At 37.4% G+C, this 19,928-nt stretch overlaps 5 protein-coding genes across 7 annotated transcripts; 2 read left to right on the forward strand and 3 right to left on the reverse strand.

Annotated features, from left to right (window-relative positions):
• The first annotated feature begins 160 nt into the window (after positions 1 to 160).
• LOC113493843 (very-long-chain (3R)-3-hydroxyacyl-CoA dehydratase) lies at positions 161 to 4,448 on the forward strand. The gene is made up of 6 exons (XM_026871874.1): positions 161 to 512; positions 1,042 to 1,167; positions 1,393 to 1,516; positions 2,320 to 2,525; positions 3,014 to 3,153; positions 3,466 to 4,448. Exons 1-6 carry the CDS (start codon positions 318 to 320, stop codon positions 3,788 to 3,790), a joined length of 1,116 nt encoding a protein of 371 aa, XP_026727675.1. The 5' UTR covers positions 161 to 317; the 3' UTR covers positions 3,791 to 4,448.
• Positions 4,449 to 5,121: 673 nt separating this feature from the next.
• LOC113493846 (NADH dehydrogenase [ubiquinone] 1 alpha subcomplex subunit 13) lies at positions 5,122 to 6,665 on the reverse strand. The gene is made up of 3 exons (XM_026871878.1): positions 6,518 to 6,665; positions 5,839 to 6,059; positions 5,122 to 5,385 (listed from the first exon to the last, which is right to left on the reverse strand). The coding sequence occupies exons 1-3, from the start codon at positions 6,618 to 6,620 to the stop codon at positions 5,248 to 5,250; spliced, it is 462 nt and encodes a 153-aa protein (XP_026727679.1). The 5' UTR covers positions 6,621 to 6,665; the 3' UTR covers positions 5,122 to 5,247.
• Positions 6,666 to 6,748: 83 nt separating this feature from the next.
• On the forward strand, positions 6,749 to 8,098 carry LOC113493845. Its single transcript, XM_026871877.1, has 4 exons — positions 6,749 to 7,279; positions 7,377 to 7,546; positions 7,719 to 7,799; positions 7,948 to 8,098. The coding sequence occupies exons 1-4, from the start codon at positions 7,027 to 7,029 to the stop codon at positions 8,029 to 8,031; spliced, it is 588 nt and encodes a 195-aa protein (XP_026727678.1). The 5' UTR covers positions 6,749 to 7,026; the 3' UTR covers positions 8,032 to 8,098.
• Positions 8,099 to 8,415: 317 nt separating this feature from the next.
• LOC113493844 (V-type proton ATPase subunit D-like) lies at positions 8,416 to 10,735 on the reverse strand. The gene is made up of 5 exons (XM_026871875.1): positions 10,212 to 10,735; positions 9,813 to 10,054; positions 9,535 to 9,616; positions 9,280 to 9,391; positions 8,416 to 8,671 (listed from the first exon to the last, which is right to left on the reverse strand). The coding sequence occupies exons 1-5, from the start codon at positions 10,476 to 10,478 to the stop codon at positions 8,505 to 8,507; spliced, it is 870 nt and encodes a 289-aa protein (XP_026727676.1). The 5' UTR covers positions 10,479 to 10,735; the 3' UTR covers positions 8,416 to 8,504.
• Positions 10,736 to 10,803: 68 nt separating this feature from the next.
• On the reverse strand, positions 10,804 to 18,672 carry LOC113493841 (mucin-5AC-like). 3 transcript variants are annotated; one of them, XM_026871871.1, is made up of 9 exons: positions 18,492 to 18,672; positions 17,483 to 18,415; positions 17,193 to 17,294; positions 16,872 to 16,943; positions 16,237 to 16,343; positions 15,262 to 15,323; positions 13,376 to 13,438; positions 12,604 to 12,691; positions 10,804 to 12,459 (listed from the first exon to the last, which is right to left on the reverse strand). In XM_026871871.1, exons 1-9 carry the CDS (start codon positions 18,579 to 18,581, stop codon positions 11,052 to 11,054), a joined length of 2,925 nt encoding a protein of 974 aa, XP_026727672.1. In that variant the 5' UTR covers positions 18,582 to 18,672; the 3' UTR covers positions 10,804 to 11,051. The 3 variants fall into 3 exon arrangements, with proteins under 3 accessions (XP_026727672.1, XP_026727674.1, XP_026727673.1); XM_026871873.1 differs by lacking the exon at positions 16,872 to 16,943; XM_026871872.1 differs by lacking the exon at positions 13,376 to 13,438.
• Positions 18,673 to 19,928: the final 1,256 nt, after the last annotated feature.

Below are 19,928 nucleotides of genomic sequence, written 5' to 3' on the forward strand. Positions count from 1 at the left end.
AATGATTTTAGTAGACCAAACAAACTAATATTTAATTCGGTACTGTCTTAAGTACCTAATAATTGTAATTTAACTCAAAATTAAATAGTTTCTTTTAATAGTTAGAATATTGTCTACCCCTTAATTGAGGAAATAAATTCGGTTGTACCTATTTAATCTGTGGCTAAACTATCGCTTCTGGTCAGCCAGCTGGTCTGCCGATATGTGACAGATCGCGAATAATTTTATTTTGAATCAAAATCAATTTGAACATAATTGATTATAAATAGGTCATATCGGTAGAAGGCGTATTGTAGTATACGCGAGAACCAGATAAAATGATTATTCCTAGCCCATTTGTTTACTGGGCACAAACTGAAAGTGCGGTTTCATTGAAGATAGACTTAAAAAATGTTGTTAAGCCCGATGTGAAAGTTCTCGAAAATAATATTAAATTTGCGGCTCACGGGGTTGGAGCCCGCGGAGAAAGCCGCTATGAATTTAATTTAGATATATATTCCAGTGTAAAAACAGTAAGTTCAAACAAATATATTATTATAAATCCACGAAATAAATTGTCTAATTTTAGCCACCGTTATCAATTGATCATTGATAGGGGGTTTAATTACTTAAATTATTGTACTTTGATCCTTCTTGCTAAGTTTTTTTTCCCACAGTGTGACTAATGTCTTGTGTACAAGAAATAATTTAGACAATTATTATTAATGGCATTTATTTTTTCAACCTTGTACAAAGAGTTATATTTTCGGATTTTTATCAGTATATTTAATTAATCTTCCTAAGTGGGTACTGCTTACATTATAAATGTAAATGCAAGTTTGTTTGTTACACTTTCATGCAAATAATACTTAACCAATAGACCTGAAGCGTTGCACACATGTTCTTGGAACAATTAAAAGTAAAATGGAGATTGGTACAATCAAATTAAAAAAAAAAATAGGACTATGCTAAACAGCAAAATTGCAAGTGGGTGGAGCCATGCGCTACCACTAGTAATTGAATGAACTTCTTCAGGATTTACAATATATTTTTATTTTTCAGATAGAAAATGATTACCCTACCACCATCCGTGTATTTGACAATAGAGTGGAGATTGTCCTGCAGAAGGTTGAGCCTGCTTGGTGGCCCCGACTGACCGCTCAGCCACAGAAACCTGCCTGGCTCAAAGTAAGATAAAAAGCATCAATAATAATACCTTCTATTGGTGCCACTCCTAGAGACTGATCTCTTCTAATTTACATAGAGAATCGTCCTCAACAGCATTCTCTTGATTTCTCCTCATAATTAAAATAGTTAAAATTTGTATTACTACAAATACTATGGTCAATTTAAATATTCCTCCAACCTGTATTATTATCATTAGTTAAATTAAGCTATTGTCTAATTATACAGATAAACTTTGACCTGTGGAAGTCGGAAGATGGGTTAGACAGTGAGGAGGAGAAACGCGATGTCATGAAAGACTATCCTGGCATGTATGACAAGCTGCACAAAGAGGAAATGGGTTACAGAAGAGGTATGATCATTTATTTTACAAAACATTCTTTACTCTTTACTTGATTGATTCATTGAATTGTAGGTTTTTAATTGAACCTTACAACCTTAAATGGCAAAATAACGAATTAACAAATTATAGTAATCCTGGTACAAACTCTACTGGTGCTGGTTGGAGTTTGTGACATTACATGCTTCAAAGTCAGTCTATTCAATTTATGAAGTGCATAAACAATATCTTCTCAATTATTTGGTAGCTCATATGTAGAAGAACCAGCAAGACACTCCATGACTTATCACATGTTCTTGTAAGCTCCTGAACTACTTTACATAAATTTAATTCTTATGTGAAACACACTGCATTGTTTATAAATAGAATGCAAGTATAATGGAACAGTCCTTAAGGATCAAAGTGATAATCACAAGTTCAATGAATCCAGACGTTTATATTAACAATGCATTATTGTCACTAGTAATACCTATTAAAATGTGCATTACTCTTCACTTCAATTGAATTATAGTATAATGGTTTGCTTTTTATAAGGCACATGTATATTAATTATAGTACAGTCAAGTTTTCGTTGCCATTCCTACTACTTATCAAGTATTATCTCTTATCATTTAATCAATTTTAATTGCTTTGCTATTACTATGCCATGGTTGCTAACCATGCAAATTCAAAATATACTACATTATCTTTGATTATACATTATTACTAAAGTTAAAATTCTGGTCTCCCAATTTTATCCCTCACTAACCTTTTTTAATAATTTTATATAGAGTAAGCCAATTTTTTTTTTATCACATGAATTGTTTTTGTTACAGAAGACCTCAAGAAAGTGTACCTGAAGCTATACAACCTATTCCAATTCATTGGCTACACCTATGTACTGATGGTGATGGCTGTCCGCTACGCTAAACTGGACTATGACTCCGTGGCCGACACCTATGAGCATGTGGGACCTGCTATGAAGTTCCTACAGCTACTGCAGTACCTTGAAGTCATGCACCCGCTGTTTGGATATACCAGGGTAAGTGGTTATTCTGTGCTGTGACGGATTTAGGGTTCTAAATTGTGTCTGTAATTCTTTATTACAACCCACCAGCTACATGCTAATGCAGTAAAGATATTTAGTATTATGAACCAAATTGTCTCCCACTCATTAAGGAATGTTAAATTAAGCTAGTGCCAAGTCGAAGTGACAATCTGAACCTGCTGACAATAGCCCTGCAAAGTAATGCTCATATTCGTTCTTTTACGCTAAATAGATTAATGAGTTATTCAAGATAAATCGTGCGAATTTATTCTTACTAAATATGTAGTCGCATGATAATCTTGAAGATGCCGAACTAATTTCGGAATTTGGTTGGTAAATCCAGCAGTTTGTCACCAGTCATGAACTTTATAATCAGCCCGATCGCTTCTAAACAGTTACGCATTGCAATTAGGCAATTTTATTTGATCTTTGTCATGTCTCATGATCCTTACAACTAATCATTGTATACTTCTCTACTCCAGGGCGGTGTCCTAGTTCCGTTCCTACAAGTGTCCGGGCGAGCGTTCGTGCTGTTCGCGATGATAGAGGCCGAACCTCGCATGCACACGAAGCCGGTGGTCTTCTACCTGTTCGTCATGTGGAGTATGATCGAAGTCGTCAGGTAATAATAACTTAAAGCTTTTTGTTATTGTTTTCGGCTCCATGCGAATTCTTCTTGTGCTTATTTGCCGCAATTAAAAAAAAAACTCAATGGTAAACAACTTCTGTAAGTAGGCCGCTAACTTGCATTTCAATTGAGAAATCTAATTAAATGATAAAGACTATAAGAGTAGCGTTTATCCGACGATCTTTGGATTTCGTAAACAATACTAATAAACATCATTAGCATTCTGGCTATTGGTACTACCTACCATTCCAAACACACCATGTATAAAATACCACATTTACTAATATAAGCCTTATTTCATTTCAGGTATCCTTACTACATATCTCAGCTTTACAAGAAGGAAATCTACATTCTGACTTGGCTTCGGTACACAATGTGGATCCCTCTCTATCCCCTCGGTATATTATGCGAAGCTACAGTAATCTTACGGAACATACCATACTTTGAAGAAACAGGCAAGTTTACATATTCCTTACCCAATGAATGGAACTTCGCCTTCCACATGCCAAACTTCCTGAGAGTCTACTTACTTTTCTTGACCTTCCCTGGAATGTACTTCGTAATGAGCCATATGCATAAACTAAGAACCATCAAACTTAAGCCAAAGGTTATTATTAAGAAGTCAAAATAGACTGATAATATTGTCACCAATTTATGAGACTGGTGTTCTGTTTAACATGGATAAATTGCATGTATTATTTTATATTTTTTTTACCGTAACTTCTTTTAAACTGAATTTATAAAATTTTGGTATTGTTACCTCGTCAATTCTGGCATTTATGAACCGTTTCGGTTGAGATTAATAAAAAAATATTATATAGATGGGGAACTTACAATTAATAGTCCACTGATTTTCACCGCGAGGTAAAGCTAGTACATGTTATATTTTTTTACTGACCAAAGAAGGCAACACAGTTTAGCCATAAAATCCACTTTAATAAATATCGCACACTGTTCCCTAGCTTTGTAAATATTGCTCGTCTTGTGATCCCTTTAGCCTTAAAACTTTGGCTCTTTGTACTTGAGGCAATGTAAGTCTGGTACCTGACGATTTTAGTCTCCATGTGACTATTGCGATATCTTACAAGATGTTCGTAAATAAGCACGTGTTGTTGGAAGTCTTCGAGTACGATATTTGCGTTGTTTCGTGTATGAAAAAAAACTTAGATAAATATGTGAAGTAGTTTTTACTTGTTTTTATATTTATTACAAATCAGGTGTTATGGTATTACGTAATATATTCTAACAAGCAACAAGGCAGCTATTTAGTTCCTTTACAACTTTAACAATTTTTGTTTTCGTTACTTATTCAAATGCATTTATTAAATATGAAATAATGGAATTATTTTTTTGGTCACAAGTCATTAGATAAGATTTGCCACATTTTTCTCTCATTACATGACATTTATGATATAAAGGTGGTAAGATACATGTTATGGTTAGGGTTAAGTCCTAAGGGTGTAGGTTGACTAGACAGCTATAGTCCTGTAGGACATTCTTAAATAGGTGTAATAATTGTACATTAATTTGGTGTATGTGCTAAGGCGAGATTAAATACGCATATTATTTGCAAATGTCATAATTTTTACACTATTGGAGATTAAATATTTATTTGAATTTTCTCATTGATTTATTGATTAACATGGTGTTGTATCATTAAATCAATGTTGATATTTGATGCATGAAGAGATTACTTATAAGAATTATGTTTACAATTTTGTATACTGAATGGTGAAAGTAATAAATGATTTATTAAAGAATACTTTTGTTTTAGTGCTGTTTAACCTCATTTTATCCATGGTCAATTTCGACAGTGAAAAAGTAATTTAATTACAGCTCTTTGCTGCATTCTCAAGGAAGTAAGCATGACTGACTTAAAAACCAGATTTTGTTTGAGCTAGATTCAAGAGGCAAGGTTAATATCACAGCAAACAAATGAAACTTACCAGATATTTGCTACGCTTTATTAATTTAAATCTCCTAAATACACAGTACCGCACTTTGTTCACAAGCAGAGGTAAATAACAATTCACATAAATGATGTATTCACTAGGTTTGGACTCCAACACCTTGCCTTTGCCTCTATGTTTAAGAGCGCAGCTTGAGGTATGCGCGCTGGTGCCAATCGCGAGAGCTGCTGTGAGCGTAGTACTCATGGAAGATGGTGTCAACCAAGGTGTCTTCGGGAAGGAGTTTGTATACCTTCTCACCAAAGTAGGTGCCGACCTGAAAATGTAATTAATAGTTTGTATTAAGCCACATAATAGTGCAAGACAATGAGGTTGCATACAAACCATTCTGCTTTAAATTATGAACGTTTATAATGGTTTGTGTGTCTATTACGTTTGAGATTGACATGACATAACATAAAAAAAGGTGTCAGGTCCAAAACGTTTTGGGATTATTTTAATCTGAGTTACTTTTAACCCACTTAGGGACATAGAAATAGATTTGAGTTAATTCCATTTCAATTGTAAACATTAGTGAATTAAATATAATCCTTTATTTTCACTTAAATGTGTATGAAGATACTGCTATAACACCTACTCATTTGTTATATCTCATTCCAAATCTGACATTGCTAGGGTTGAATTAAAACACATTTTAATAGGGAAATATGGAAACCAATATCATCCCCAGTCCCAAATGTTAAGAGTGAATGGGTAAATTATACATTACCTGCCATCCAGGCACATTCTTCATGAGTTCAGTCTCAACGTCACGGTTCTTACGGAGCTGCTTCAGGTATGCCCTGTCCCTCTCCGCCAGCAACATTGGGTAGATAGCCATCTTGGCTGAGCGCATCTCAATCTGATCCTTCTTAATTTGTTTATAGTTAATGCTGTAGAGATACATGGCGGCGGCTGTGATGCCGATATAGCCCGCAAACATTGCATACCCTGGAATTCATAAATCATATTATTATTATACTCTGAAACAATAGTTTACAAGAGTTCCGAAATTAGTCGCGCGATCCCGTTAAATATGTCTAAGTACCTACACAGTACACACACTTTAATAATAATATATGAAACTAGTGGTTGTAAAACAGACAGATTACTAAAATGTAAAAAATAACTTACAATTTAGATCATATTACCAACTTTGTAGATGTGACAAAACAGAGGTCATCATCATAACAAGGCGAAGGTTTTTATGGGGGGTTAGAAACTAAATGTATGATATCATTACATTAATTAATCATTAAACAGACAAGTAACCTGTATTCATATATTAAGGATTAAATTTGCCCTAATTCGCAATTTTAAAACAAACTAACCTAACCTATAAACTTCAGTTACATAATCTGTTATATGTGTTTACAATATAATTTTTTGAAAACAATTTTTACACTTACCGCTGAAGTATGTTTTTGCGGGTATTCTTTTGAAAGGGATGGGTTTATAGCCCCCCGGAGGGGGCAAATCTTGTTTACGGACTAACGAGAAGGCGTCAGCCATTTTTGACTGACTTTACTTGACACTTTAACTGACAGCAATCAGAATCGATTAACAGCTGACTGAAAATGGCATGTATTGTATTTTATTTCATAGTTCACGTTTAGTACCAGTCAGTGCCTTTTCTCTTGTATGTTAATACAATATTACGAAGTAATCAAATTATACGAATATTACGAAGTAATTAAATTTTACTGAAATCAACGGCGCTACTGAAATAAAAAGGTTACCAGGATATTATCCAATATCAACAGCTTACAAAATGTTTACTAGCCTTTAAACACTGATAGATTTCTCCCGAAATCGATGAAAAAAACTTTCGGTTCCCGTGGCAACAATAAAATACTTGTCACATCTTTTCGTTACCAGCTTTTTAATAAAATCTTACAATTTTTTAAAATCTCTAACAATGGAGGCTGGGGCCACCGAAGCAGGCGTTCAAGCGGATATTCCAGAACCAGCAAATGAAGAGGAAACATTGAAAATAAGGCCACTTGAGCGAATTATACTCAACCCTAAAGTTCCTGTGGAACCCTCATCGTATGGTAAAGGGAAGAATTTTAGCCGACCATGGATCTTACAGGATGGCCGGGAGCCACCCGGGAAGGGCAGCGAAATGCGCCACAACTATAAAACTCCTAAGAAAGCGCATCGAGCGGAAGGTATAAATGACTATTTAAGATAATTCAAAGTAGTAATAATAGCCCCTAGGCTTGTTTATATTCTACAAACAATATAAAATAAAAATTAAATTTCCAGGTATCCGTAAAAGAATGCTCACAGATTTCTTCTGGGAGCAGATGTTGGATGAAGTTATTGAAGAGTTGGCCACATCTCAGCCCGTATCTGAATATTGTTCCGAGTATGACGCTAATTATGTAAAGGATAGTTTTGAACCGCGAAACTTGGAAGTTACTGCGGATAGAAATGTAAGCCTTTTCGTGTGTTAAGTAGATGTTTGTGTGAGTTATAGCTCCATTACGCTTTTATGGATACTGGTACTTAATTAAGCTACTTTTTAATAACTTTGCCCGCGGCTCTGGCGCGGCCAATCCTATGGACTATCGAACCACGAGGCAATAATTATCTTATTCTTTGCAGATGCATCTAAAATATCCGTTGTACGGTACTGGTTCAAGCGCCATTACATTTTACAGCGAGACCATTTCAAAAACGGGTCCGGTAAGTACGTACGCTCTAACACTAACACCATTTTTTGGCTAGTACGGGGATGAGTTTTTAAATCGTGTTAATAAATAAGCTATAGATGATCAAATAAACTGTTGATTTATCAAATCTGAAAAATAATTTCCTCGTCGATTGATTGCAGGGTGAAATTTTGGAGAAATTCCGGAGGTGCCAATACTTCACTAAGCCTATGGAAGAAAGGCTGGACGACGGTTGGGTTTTGTAGATTGTTTTGCCATTATTTAAAGTATGAACCATTATGATGAATTTATTAAAGTAGCTCTTCGAATATATATTAATGGTTGAATTATTGCGATCCATTAATGCTTCCTCTTATTATGGTCTTTTTGTATGGAAGGCACGGTGAGGAGATATGGGTCTGACTCTCGACTAAATTTTTTCATCCGAATCTTTCTTAGCAAAAAATAGTATTTCAAAGACCCAGCTTTACCCGGTTGTAACTATAGTTCATTATTATGTTATACATACTCCATGAGGCCCAGAACAGAGAATCGTGGATGGATTTGGGGGAGGCCTTTGCCTTGCAGTGGGACCCAGTCAGTAGGCTATATAAAAAAATAAATAAATACTCAAACGTCAAAATAAAAGCAGTATTGGACTTTTTACACATTATTATAACGAGCAAAAACACATACACACAAACAAAACAGTATACCCAAACATCTTACAAGTCACATTTTAAAACAATAAATCGTCGTCATCCCAATTGTGGGGATAACAAATGGGCTTGTTGAAGTCTCCAGAGTCCGTGGTAGAGGAGAGCGAAGACCTGCAAGTCAGAATGCTGGTAAAGCACTCTACGGACCGAGTGCTAACGGGCAACACTGCAGTTGCGGCGACAATTTCTGCAAGAATGAATTCTGTTAGACTTAGAGTGTATTTGGGGTTCGAACCGCGCAAATAAACACTTGGGTATTATTGAAGTTTTAGTTGGTCATTAACCATTAAGCCCCAGATACATTAGGGAAGATTTTGTCCTGCAACATGACCCACAACATTTTACGTGACAAGGGGCATGTTGCTTGCTCCCGCCTCAAGAGCGGGCGCTCGTGTCCTGCATCATTGTTGCGCCATTTGTCACCGAGTGTAGTCGCAGTGTACGCAGCACTAATAGCCACAACCTCCTCGGGCGATATTTCTATAAATCTTGAAAAGTGTGGTCGACAAAATGTTCCGCGACATGTATCTCGGCACATTCCACGTAGTTGTTGAGGAACATGTTGCTCCATTTTTCCTCTAGCGTATCCGTAGCTTTAACATGAAAATATTGTTATGTTATCGAATTTCGGCGTAACCAGGATTACTTCAGGGATGGCAAAGCTATTTAGAGGGCCAAAACAACGAAGCAAGTCTTGTGGTAAAAAAAGGTCCAAAAATTTGAACTTTTCCAAGAGTTCCAGCAAAAGCCCCATTTGCCTAACCCTGGCTACGCCCATGTTGAAATGGTACATGCCGGTGGATTCGCCAGCACCGCCGTCTTTGGTATCTTGACGTAATTTTGCGCGGGCTTGGCTTCGAATCTTCTTAGCTTTTACCATTTTCAAGCGATGAAATTCTTCCCTTTCCTGATAGAAAAGTTAATATAAAAACATCATTTATATTTGTGCGAAGTACTTAAGTAGATACCTATGTTTTCCACTTATGGAAAACTGAGAGCTCGTACCCTTGCAGGCTGATCTTACCATGTTTATAATAAGTAATTATTTACCCGTTCATCCATTTCCGTCAAGATATAATTTTCAGTGTTACGTAACTTTGGCATTATAACTTTCTCAATTCCGTTCACCTTTCTGAAAAAATTTGTAGCTTCTTAATTAATATTCAAAACAGTAAAGAAGCCCTTCATTTTTTAGAGAAGATCTTGAGTTGAAGTATTTAAAAGGTAAAATAACCGATATAGATAGCTCTTATCAATGGAAACCGGGACTAGGTTTATTCCAGTAAACGAAAATTTTATCTTGTAATAAATTAAAATGCAAAATCTACCTCAAAGTGGTTCTTATAGATTCATCAAGTAGTATACAAGTGTTCCTCAGTGAGGCAAACTTAATGAGTATTCGGACGGCCTCTCTGAAGGCTTTCTTGGCTTCCCCGGTGCGGTGTCCGCCGGCACCAAGACCCGCGTACCGGAAAGTGTCGCCGATACCAACCGTCTCCTCTAGAGCTTGAAGGCAGACCGTGGAAACTCCTGATATATTTTCAGGTATACGAAGAACTCGGACTTGGGCCTGTTTAGGAATACTATCTTGACTTCCAATGTAAAAAAACAGCGTCAGTTTAAAGATAACAAGAATTTTAGATAGAAAGTGGTTATTGATTTTATTCTGAAGTTAATGAAGGGAAATCGATATCTACATGTTCTGAAGCCTAGAGTAAAAATCTTACCTGACCAATATTCTCAAGGACTAAAGCATTTGATTCCCCATTAGTAAACTTTATGGCCGCCAACGATATGTAAGCCTCCCTAAGCGTGTGGCCCAAAATGGCCTGAGTTGAGGCCAGTTCTGAGGCCGCCTGCCTGCCTCTCATGCGTAGTGCCTCGGCTTTACGTTTCAGGAGCTGGTATCCCCGGTTCACTTGTTCCTGCCTATGCTTTATTTCTTTCAACATGAAAAGAGAAGCTGTAACTGGATAACGATTGTCGGTATTCATGGCTTCGTTTGCGAGTAAATAAAGGATTCAATAAAAACTCAAGATGTTAACAATTTTTAGATTGATGTAAGGAACTTTCAAAATGACATTGAGGCAAAAGAGTTATGACTTTGTTTGAAAGAGTTTAATAGTTTATGGATATAACTTTTTTGGTTCATTGCTTCATTTGCTTTTATTTAGTCAAGTGTCCCTTTCTGAAGTGCCCCTTTCTGCCTTTCATTATAATATATTCTAGATACATAGTCATAAGGCGACTGCCTAAAGTTCGTGTCAGTTATCAAGCAACCACGCCAAAAATATCAGGGATCGAACTCATTAGCACATTGTTAAGTAAAAAGTATAATTTTCATACACATTATTAGCAGTCACATTTACACATTTTAGTAATAATACAGTTTTCATATTTTACAATAAAACGAGAAATATAAGAAATACTCATTATTTCATCTAATTAAACTTACTAAATATGATTTCTTTACATTTCATAAATGTATATTTTATAAAGCAGTCTCTCTTATCACTATTTCATTGTTATCACTGGTCAAATTCTGTCCCAATAATACTTTCCAGGTCTCAGCTGTCCGGCCAGTAGTTGTAGTTGGGGGTCGGGGGTGGCACGGGGAGCGGGGGCCCGGCGGGCGGGCCCGCGCCCCCGGGGTAGGGCGAGCCCTGCGGGGACCCGTAGCGCGCGCGGAACCACGGCCGGCTCGTGTACTGGTACTGGTTGCTGGCGTACGCCGCCAAGTTCTGCCCCGTAGCGTTAGGGTACGGGTTCTGCGGGCTCTGGTTCGGTGGGAACGCCACGTTCGGCATGTTTGGCAGGCCCGGATTTGGGTACGTCTGGTTTGGCGCTGGCGTCGTCGACGGAGAGAAGTTAGACTGAGAGTTCTGAGAGCTGGGTGTGCTCGATGACGCGTAACTCTGATTAGAATTAGGATTTGAACCGTTTGCAGGGTTGTAGGTAGGCGGAGGCTGTGTAGTTGATGTCTGACTCACGTTATAAGTCGCGCTCTGGCTGCCGTTAGATGACCCGTAAGTCGGCGTCCCAGCCTGATTGGTTGCTGTAAAACCTGTTGTTTGCGTAGCTTGGCCGTCAGGCGTGAAACTCTGCTGGTTTTGGACTGCACCTGTCATTGTATACCCGTTTTCTTGAGATGAAGATGTAATATAGTTTGTCTGACCGTTGGCTCCGTTTGTGTCTGTTTCTGAAGGGGTAGACTGCCCGTTACCATTGTTTGAGGTGGCCTGACTAGCCGGAATAGTGTACTGGACGTTAGGGTTGTTTGTAGGTACTGTTATGGTGCCTGAGCTGCCTTGCATCATATACTGTTGGGGCATACCTGCATATTGCGAAGTGGGAGTAAGGAAAGAATTCGGTACTAATTGGTGGACCGGTGGCGGCTGGGACACAGGAATAGTTTGTCCAGGATTGGTCAGGGGAGAGGAAGGTGGGGGAGCTTGGACTATCGGTATAGTGCCGAGATTAGGGTTTAACTGATGTCCGGCGAGAGCTGCGTTAAGTTGCTGTGCGGATAGCTGCGTGTTCAGGTTGATGCCGGTGGGCATGTACTGTGAGGTGGCGGGCATGTTCATGGGCATGAGCGGCATGTTGTACTGAACGCCGCCCGTCATGCCAAGCTGGTTGGGCTGCATGACAGTCACGTTCTGTCCGGGCTGGAGAACTTGCTGGAAGCCTGGCGGTAATGCACTCTGCATTAAATTCGGGTGATTAGCAGGTATCATGTACACTTGACTGTTTGGTTGACCAAGTACTGTCGGCATCTGACTGATATTAAGCGGGTTCTGCAACACTGTCATCCCCTGCGGTACTGTGATCATCTGAACGTTCTGAGCGGTGTTCTGGACTTTACTGAGGTCTTGCTTCTGTCCGTCTTTGCTAGTCTGGATCTGTATCGCGTTTCTATCGATCTGGCGAATGTACATTCCTGTGCCGTCTTGTCCCATCGTCGCTCCTGAGACACTGAAGAACGAAATGAACTTATGAAAATGGGTAATTTGTGTTCACAAAGAGGTGGAATTTTGAAAGTTTTCATGTTGGAGAAGAAAGTTTTGGCTACTAGCTCATACGAACAGACGAGCATATGAGTATATGTTAATTTCTTACTTTGTCTGTTGTCCTGATGACACTTGTATGATAGTCCCGTGTGCCGGGTTAATCTTCATCCCCATGCTGACTATAGTGTTGTCCTTAGCTGTAGAACAATATAGTGTTGTAATATAAATTAATTAAAATATTTCCGCTTTGCAGTTCTACGCATAATACTTAAATATCAAAATTATGCTTGTGTTGATTTATAAACGCTATGCAAGTGACGATGTCTCCAATCACTGGGACTGAAATGAACTGTTTTAATTAGTGAATAATTAGTAGTAATGTTCTGCACTCTTAAGCTGGCCTTGATTTTTTTTTGCTCGAAAACTAAAAGGTTCAATAATTTGGGAAAATAATTTTTTTCATCGCTGAGTTTCTTAAAAACATATTTAACAGTTTAATATATAAGTGTATCCTTGAAGAAAACTGCAGTCTCTGGTCGCTTCAATACATCAAATAATATTAGGGATAGACGCCAAACGCCAGCTCCGAAAATCCCGACCCAAGCCCTCCTACAATTACACCTACAATGCGCAAGGACAACTCTACTGCGCTACTTGTGACCGCGTGTTCAAGGCCAAGTTTGGTTTTCAAGTCATATACGAGCACACGATCGAAACCAAGCTGCCAGTATATGCCAGTAGGGTTAATCCATAATCCAAGCAAAATATTTACGCAAATTAGTATTAAAAGCAAATTTTCACAATTACGCGATTGCAACAGATATGAACGCCTAGCGTAGGTTAAATATAGTTGTTATAAAAAACTATCCTCTATCTCTTACACTGGTTGAATAATCCACTGGACTCAGTATAATATCTTGCCGTTGTTAGACGCTGGAAAAATTCTGCAAAGGACAATAAATCTTATGGTTTAAGTTTTAAGGATTATGTTTTCGTCTCCGAGGATGGTTTTGAAGTTTTTCGTTCGGTTACCGCAGAGGAAGATTGCTGTCAAAATGCAAAGAGAACTATTTATGCAGAGTGCATTTGAAAATAACGACGCTCAGTGCAATTTAATTAAGTTTTGTTTCTTGAAACATTCGACCTGGTCGAATACGCAGTTAGCCAAACGCATTATATTATAAATCGCCCAGCATACCAAGATAAATATTATGGAATCAATCGAAACGACGCACTTGCTCAAACAGGTTCCATGTTCCAAAAAATCGAAAATTAGTTAAAGCGAAGCGCCATCGCAAAAAATAATCTGGCATCGGACACTGCTCTCGCAGAAACAAAAACCTTATAATAGCAATCTACAGAATACTCCGACCTTCTCTGTAAAAGAAAAAAAACCGGAAACGAATGAAAATCACGCCAAAAAATGGATTTACGGTTTTCCAATAATTACGCTGTCAATATGTGCTAGAAGTAAAATAGACTGCTAGCTTTCCCGTTACTACGCGAAAAGAATTTCGGTATGCACGGTGCACAGCGAAAGTAGCTTTTTTGTAAAAACAACTGCAAAAAACCGTTTTGAAGACTGTATGTTACTCGCCATACTACTAATTGAGAAAAAATATATCAAGGGGATACAATTTCACCAAAACCGGTCCAGGCGATTATGTTTCAGGAAGTAAATAACATTCACAAGCTTCCAAATTTATGTCATAATGATGGTTCGACTACGCAAATTCTATCAAACCTAACATGCATTTTTTTACGAGAAATGGATTTTATGGAAGTCAAAACATATGCTAATTACTCAAATACCATAAACATGCAAAACGCTCTTGTTTTTCTAGAAAACAAATTACATACTGGAATGATGACGCAATAGGCACATTTTAAAATTTCCTGTAGGTAAAAAGTGTTAATCTAACACTGACTTTTCTTCTTGACCTCAACAACGACGAAAACCAGACACGACATTCGCGGTACCTAAAGGGATGTACATAAGAACAACGGTAACTAAATAGCTATTCAAACTAATTGGCAGCAGTATCAGCAGCACAGAACAGCCACTTACGTCGATGTCTCGTTCTGAAACGTTGCTGAAAATGTATAGTTATCAGCTATGGTCGTCATATTGCATGCATACGGCATAGGTTTTCCTTTCCTCCTTCTACGGCATCGTCTGTGACCTATTCAATATTCAAAAAATCGGTCGATCTTATCGCCACCCCCGTAGGATCATACCACATTTTCTTGATACTTGAAAGGATCTTCAATGAAAAAATAACATGCAAAACATACATCAAGGGTAGAACTAAATGCGTTATACAAAAATACGCATGGGCAAGATCACAGTTATATAAAAAAAACGCGAGATGACTTGATTACTTTAATAATAATCATACTCCGCAAACTGCACCGAGATATGTAGGTGCGCTTTAATGCTATCTACGCAAACTTTCTTTACTTGAAACTCCGTCGCCAATTGCGTGATCTATTAAAAGACTCGTCATTTAAACGATCGGCTAAACGCAAAAGCCCAAAAAGATAATCGCTTAAAACAGCATTACTACAATGCGCAATATACGCTTTTAAAATATAAAATTGCTACATTATAACTGAACGTTGCTAATTACGCAGTGCCAAGAAAACAAGTAATATTGGAGCGGCCTACGTCCCACTAGGGTCGTAGTAAACGCTGAGTGGCATAAAAAGTATGGCAATTTCTAATCAAGGCACCTCGCGCAAAATACAGTTTAGGTCTTCTCAGTACCTGGTGCCGCTGTCCAGGTTCGCGACTCTCTCGTCGAGCTCTTGTCATGGCTGACATGCGACCTGCGGCATCACCACAACACACCCACAATATGAAAAGATAAGTACACACAACACTTTGTTAACATCTTCAAATTCTCGGATTCTCGTTTTGGGGTCAGCATCCAGTCCCGACGGTGTTGGATAATTGAGTAACAGTTGGCTAGCTAGAATACCCGGTTGTCCGAGTAAGAGTCTGGTGAAACTATTCCTTTCCCAGGGTAGAAAAGAGTTCATAAAGCATCGTATTGTAAAGGACAGATAATGATGGCTGGAAGCCTTAGTACGGTGCCAAAATGTACACTGATTTAAAGAAATTACTATCGATTAATGCAAGGAAGTAAAGTCACTAATCAACACGGTGCTTTATCAACCTATGCTCAATCATGATGATGGAAGATGGGTTGCTAAGTTTGTAAGGCGTTTGAACTTTGGAAGAATACATCCTATCTTGCATGCCCAGGTCTTCCCGAAGCTATTTCTAATGAAGGATTTAGAGAAATAATTCCTTACTATCCTGATGATAACTTATTTGAGTACCTACTCAATATATGTTTTTAATGTTTCTTACAAGCGCGTGTAAATGATCTACAAATCTTTTTTGTTCATCGTGTTTATGTAGTGTCATTTGGATATCTATGAAGATATTAATTTTTGCAACAATGTATAAGAACAGCATTTTGTAACGCCAATTGCACAAAAATTCTTTAAGAAGACAGAAAATTAATTCTTTTCCATTATGACCAAAACTAAAATCTTTTAGATATTTCGTATTTTGGGCATACTGACTCTTTAATACAACATAATGATTTATCTACTCTTTAGGAGTTTTTCTATTTTATAGATAATATTAAATATGTTTTCCATTTAGGGACCCTGAAAAGAAATTAACATTACATTTAAACTTAAATACTTTATAAACTTCGTAAAGACATACCCAGCGGGAGCTATAGGCCTTAGCTGCAATTGACTTGGAGTCCCATCAGACAACCTCTTCTGCCCTCGAGACTCCTGACTGACACTTTTTGAAGGTGTTGATGTGTTCTGAAAAGTAATTGAATAGTTATAGAATACTGAAAATGTGAGAAAAAGGAACACTAATGGACGAAAGCAATTGTTATTTGATTAATAGGTTTAAAAAGATGAGTTGGAAAACATGAAAATTAACAAAGCAAATGAGTTCCTCAGTGGTAAAACTATGGCTTCTGGTTTGTTACAAATATTATTTCAGTTTTTTTTATTCTAAAATTTGCCAGAATTTTTCGGGCTATGTGAGTTCCATTTTGTAATTAGAATCGTGGTGGTAGACATCAAGTGGTTTACTAAATTGAAACTATTAAGGAAAGAAGCTACTGCCTAGCTGTACCACTGAAAAAAGTGATTAAACAAAGAAGTAAAACTAGCAAAAACCTGCAAAATGAAAGGTTAACATAGAATAACGCACATAAGATGCAATGAGGTTGCTAAATTAAAGGAATTACTATAATCTGTGAACATAAAACCCTGTAACCAAACACCGAAGGCTTGTGACAAGCAACATATTAGTATGTGCCATAATAAAACCGTGCTCACAGATATAATTTGTGGTGATGACGCTTGGCCCGTCGATATAATGTTTATTAACGAACCACTGCTGGCTATTGGCTGTTGGGAAAATATTAAATGTTATGTCTTAAGTACTAGACACTTTTGGACACGTCAATTGGATATAAAATCGTTTAAAACAATAAAAATCTTAATCTTCTATAAGTTGTCTCAAGTCGCAATCATCTTGTATAAGTTGTCAGTTAAACTTAGATAAATAATAAAGTATCTACAAATATGATTGATATACTAGTCTATTTAAACCTCAATCAAGTAAGAACAATTATATAGATTGATTTGATACAGTACCTTCTGGTTTAGCTGCATGAAGGTGCCAGTGGCTTGTAGCTGCTGCAACTGAGTTGCCGTCAGAGGTAGAGATGTTTGTGGGAGACTTCCCGCAGGAGCTATCTGTAAATATTCAATTGAATAAATTAATAACATGAAGAGTGAGTTACTCATAAACAAACGTTGAATTATAAAAATGGAAGTAAAATTGATCCTTATTTAAAGACCTTCATAAGTTACTACACTGTTAGAAATCTATAAAGGTAATGTTGTTCTTATAAAGCATAAAGCTTATTAAAAAGCATACTCACTGAAACAAATTGTTGAGGCTGTAGATTGGCCAGGCCCTGCTGGCCTGATGCTAAGTCTTGCAGCTGTTGATATGGGATCAACATAGTTTGAGAGCCAGGCACTGTCCACTGTACTGTGTCAGCTCCTTGTATGTGATACTTCAAATCCTTATCCCCTTTATCAGTACTGTACAGGATCTTTTGTGAAGAATTTGTGCTCTGAGCTGCACATACCACAGGTGTAGATGTAGCTGTGCTCACAGTTGTACTGTCTGAGGTAGACAAACTGGCTTGAGGAAATGAAAGCCCATTAGGCAGGATCATTGACATAGAAGAAGGCACCCCGCTCAGCCTCAACTGAGTCACATTCACTGGCTGCATACTAGATATATCTACAATCTGTGTCCCAAAGTTAGGCTGCTGTAAATTTAACGTCTGAGCTAAGGGTAAAGATGTAAAATTAGTATTAGAAACTTGTACTCCAGGTTGTACTATAGGTATTAGCTGCCCATTTTCTTGGTTCAGTACATATTGCTGCTGAGGCTGCAGGAGCTGTAGCATGGTAGGCTGGCGGACCGTCATGAGTGGCGCGGTGGCGGGCGCCACGCTGACGACGGGCGGCATGACGGTGGGGTGCGCGGCCGACGTGAGCGTGGGCGGCGTGGACAGCGCCGCCGTGACCGCGGGCGGCGGCACGGGCGGCGCCGCGCTCGTCGTCGTCAGCGTCGGCGGCGGCACGTTCAGAGCCGGAGGCGGCCCCCCGGCTTGGGCAGCGCTCCATTGCGCCAACTCAGCTCTTATAGTCTCTATTAAATTCTGCGCGAGCGACCTTGCAGCTGCTAGAGCTTCAGATCTTGTGTGATGTAGAGCCAAATGCAGTGGCTCTATTTTATCCCCTTTTAAAACCGCAACTACACCAGTTTCTGATCGAATGTACTCTAAGTTAGTGCCATTCTGAAAAAATATACTTTTAGTTATTTTCTGTAGTGTACAACGCAAAAAAATTATACACAAAAGGTATGAAACTTACTGGTCCCAAAATACGTCCTTTAATATCAAATGCGGCCGGCGCATTATCCAGACCGATATAAACTTTATCTATAAGACCACCTGACATCATTTAAATGAGATAAACTAACTGTTTCACTTCATTTATGTTATTTTAGCAAAAAGCATCTTTCTTGCACAGTGGTAAGAAAAAGCGCTTCAGACTTGACATAAATACTACTCGTTTAGAAATATTACGAAATAGGCTGATGGCCGATTTGCTACTCAATCATATGTCTATTATTATTATTGTTTATCAAATTTGAGCGATTTTCTTTTATCCTATATGATAAAGAAAACGTATATAAAAGTTTGTCAAATTATATCTGTCATGATGGACGTAATTATACAGCAAGTAGTTAACCGTAGCACTTAAACTTGTTTTCATAACGTTTCTAAACGTGGAAGCAAAGGACACCAATACACCATTCTCATTAATAAAAGACTTGCAATAAAGAATATGAATATGAATATTATTGCCACTTTTGGTAATCGGTAACTTTTCAAAATGCACTTGTTTTTTTATGTAAAAAATCATTTTTTCAATCGTCTAAATTTAAAATATCCTGACAAAATATTGAAATATGTAATTATTCTGTTGTAGATAAACTATAATAAAACATACAACATCCGATGTTTTTGCCTACTTGTATGGATTTTTCATTATTACGAGTTCCACTCAAACTTTGTTCCCCGGTGAAAGACACAGATCCATAAGGCGCAAGATTTGGCGATAAACTACGATTACCAATAACGATATCTCTATAAAATTTCGAGTCACAATGTTACTTACCATTCTTCTCCGAAACGGCTTGAGCGATTTTAATGGAAATTTATGAGAATTGTTATTCTGAGAATCTATTTTTCACACTTACCCCAATTTGATGAGGGTTGTCCAACTCAAACATTTTTTTAATTCTTATGATGTAATGTTTGTACATTACCTGTACACGATTATACACGGTACCTAGTTCAGGATTGTAAGGTATACCAAGGTAAATAAAACTCGAGAATATTAAATTTGCATGTGTAATATCAATTTATATTTCTACGAAACATGATATGCTGTATTTATATTGTTAAACATATGAAAAAATATAACATTATCTCTGTTTTATGAGTTATGTACCTACAATGTACACCAAGTTACAATTTTATTATTTGTCATGATTTCCAAGAATTATCTCACAGATCTATGAAGCTATACAAAAAGTACAGTTACGTTAAAAAGTAAACATTAGTAGGATGAAGGCAAAAATAACAATGATAAGAAATCCATAAACAAAATGATCACACTATGCAACCTAACATTACCGTTTTTAATAACATCAGTAAGATTAATCACTTCTTATAACTATCACATTACACAACTAGTTATTCTAACGTATGGGACTAGAAGATCAAAAATATAATTTAGGCT

This window comes from Trichoplusia ni, chromosome 5, assembly GCF_003590095.1.
Source record: "Trichoplusia ni isolate ovarian cell line Hi5 chromosome 5, tn1, whole genome shotgun sequence".
NCBI lineage: Eukaryota > Metazoa > Arthropoda > Insecta > Lepidoptera > Noctuidae > Trichoplusia > Trichoplusia ni.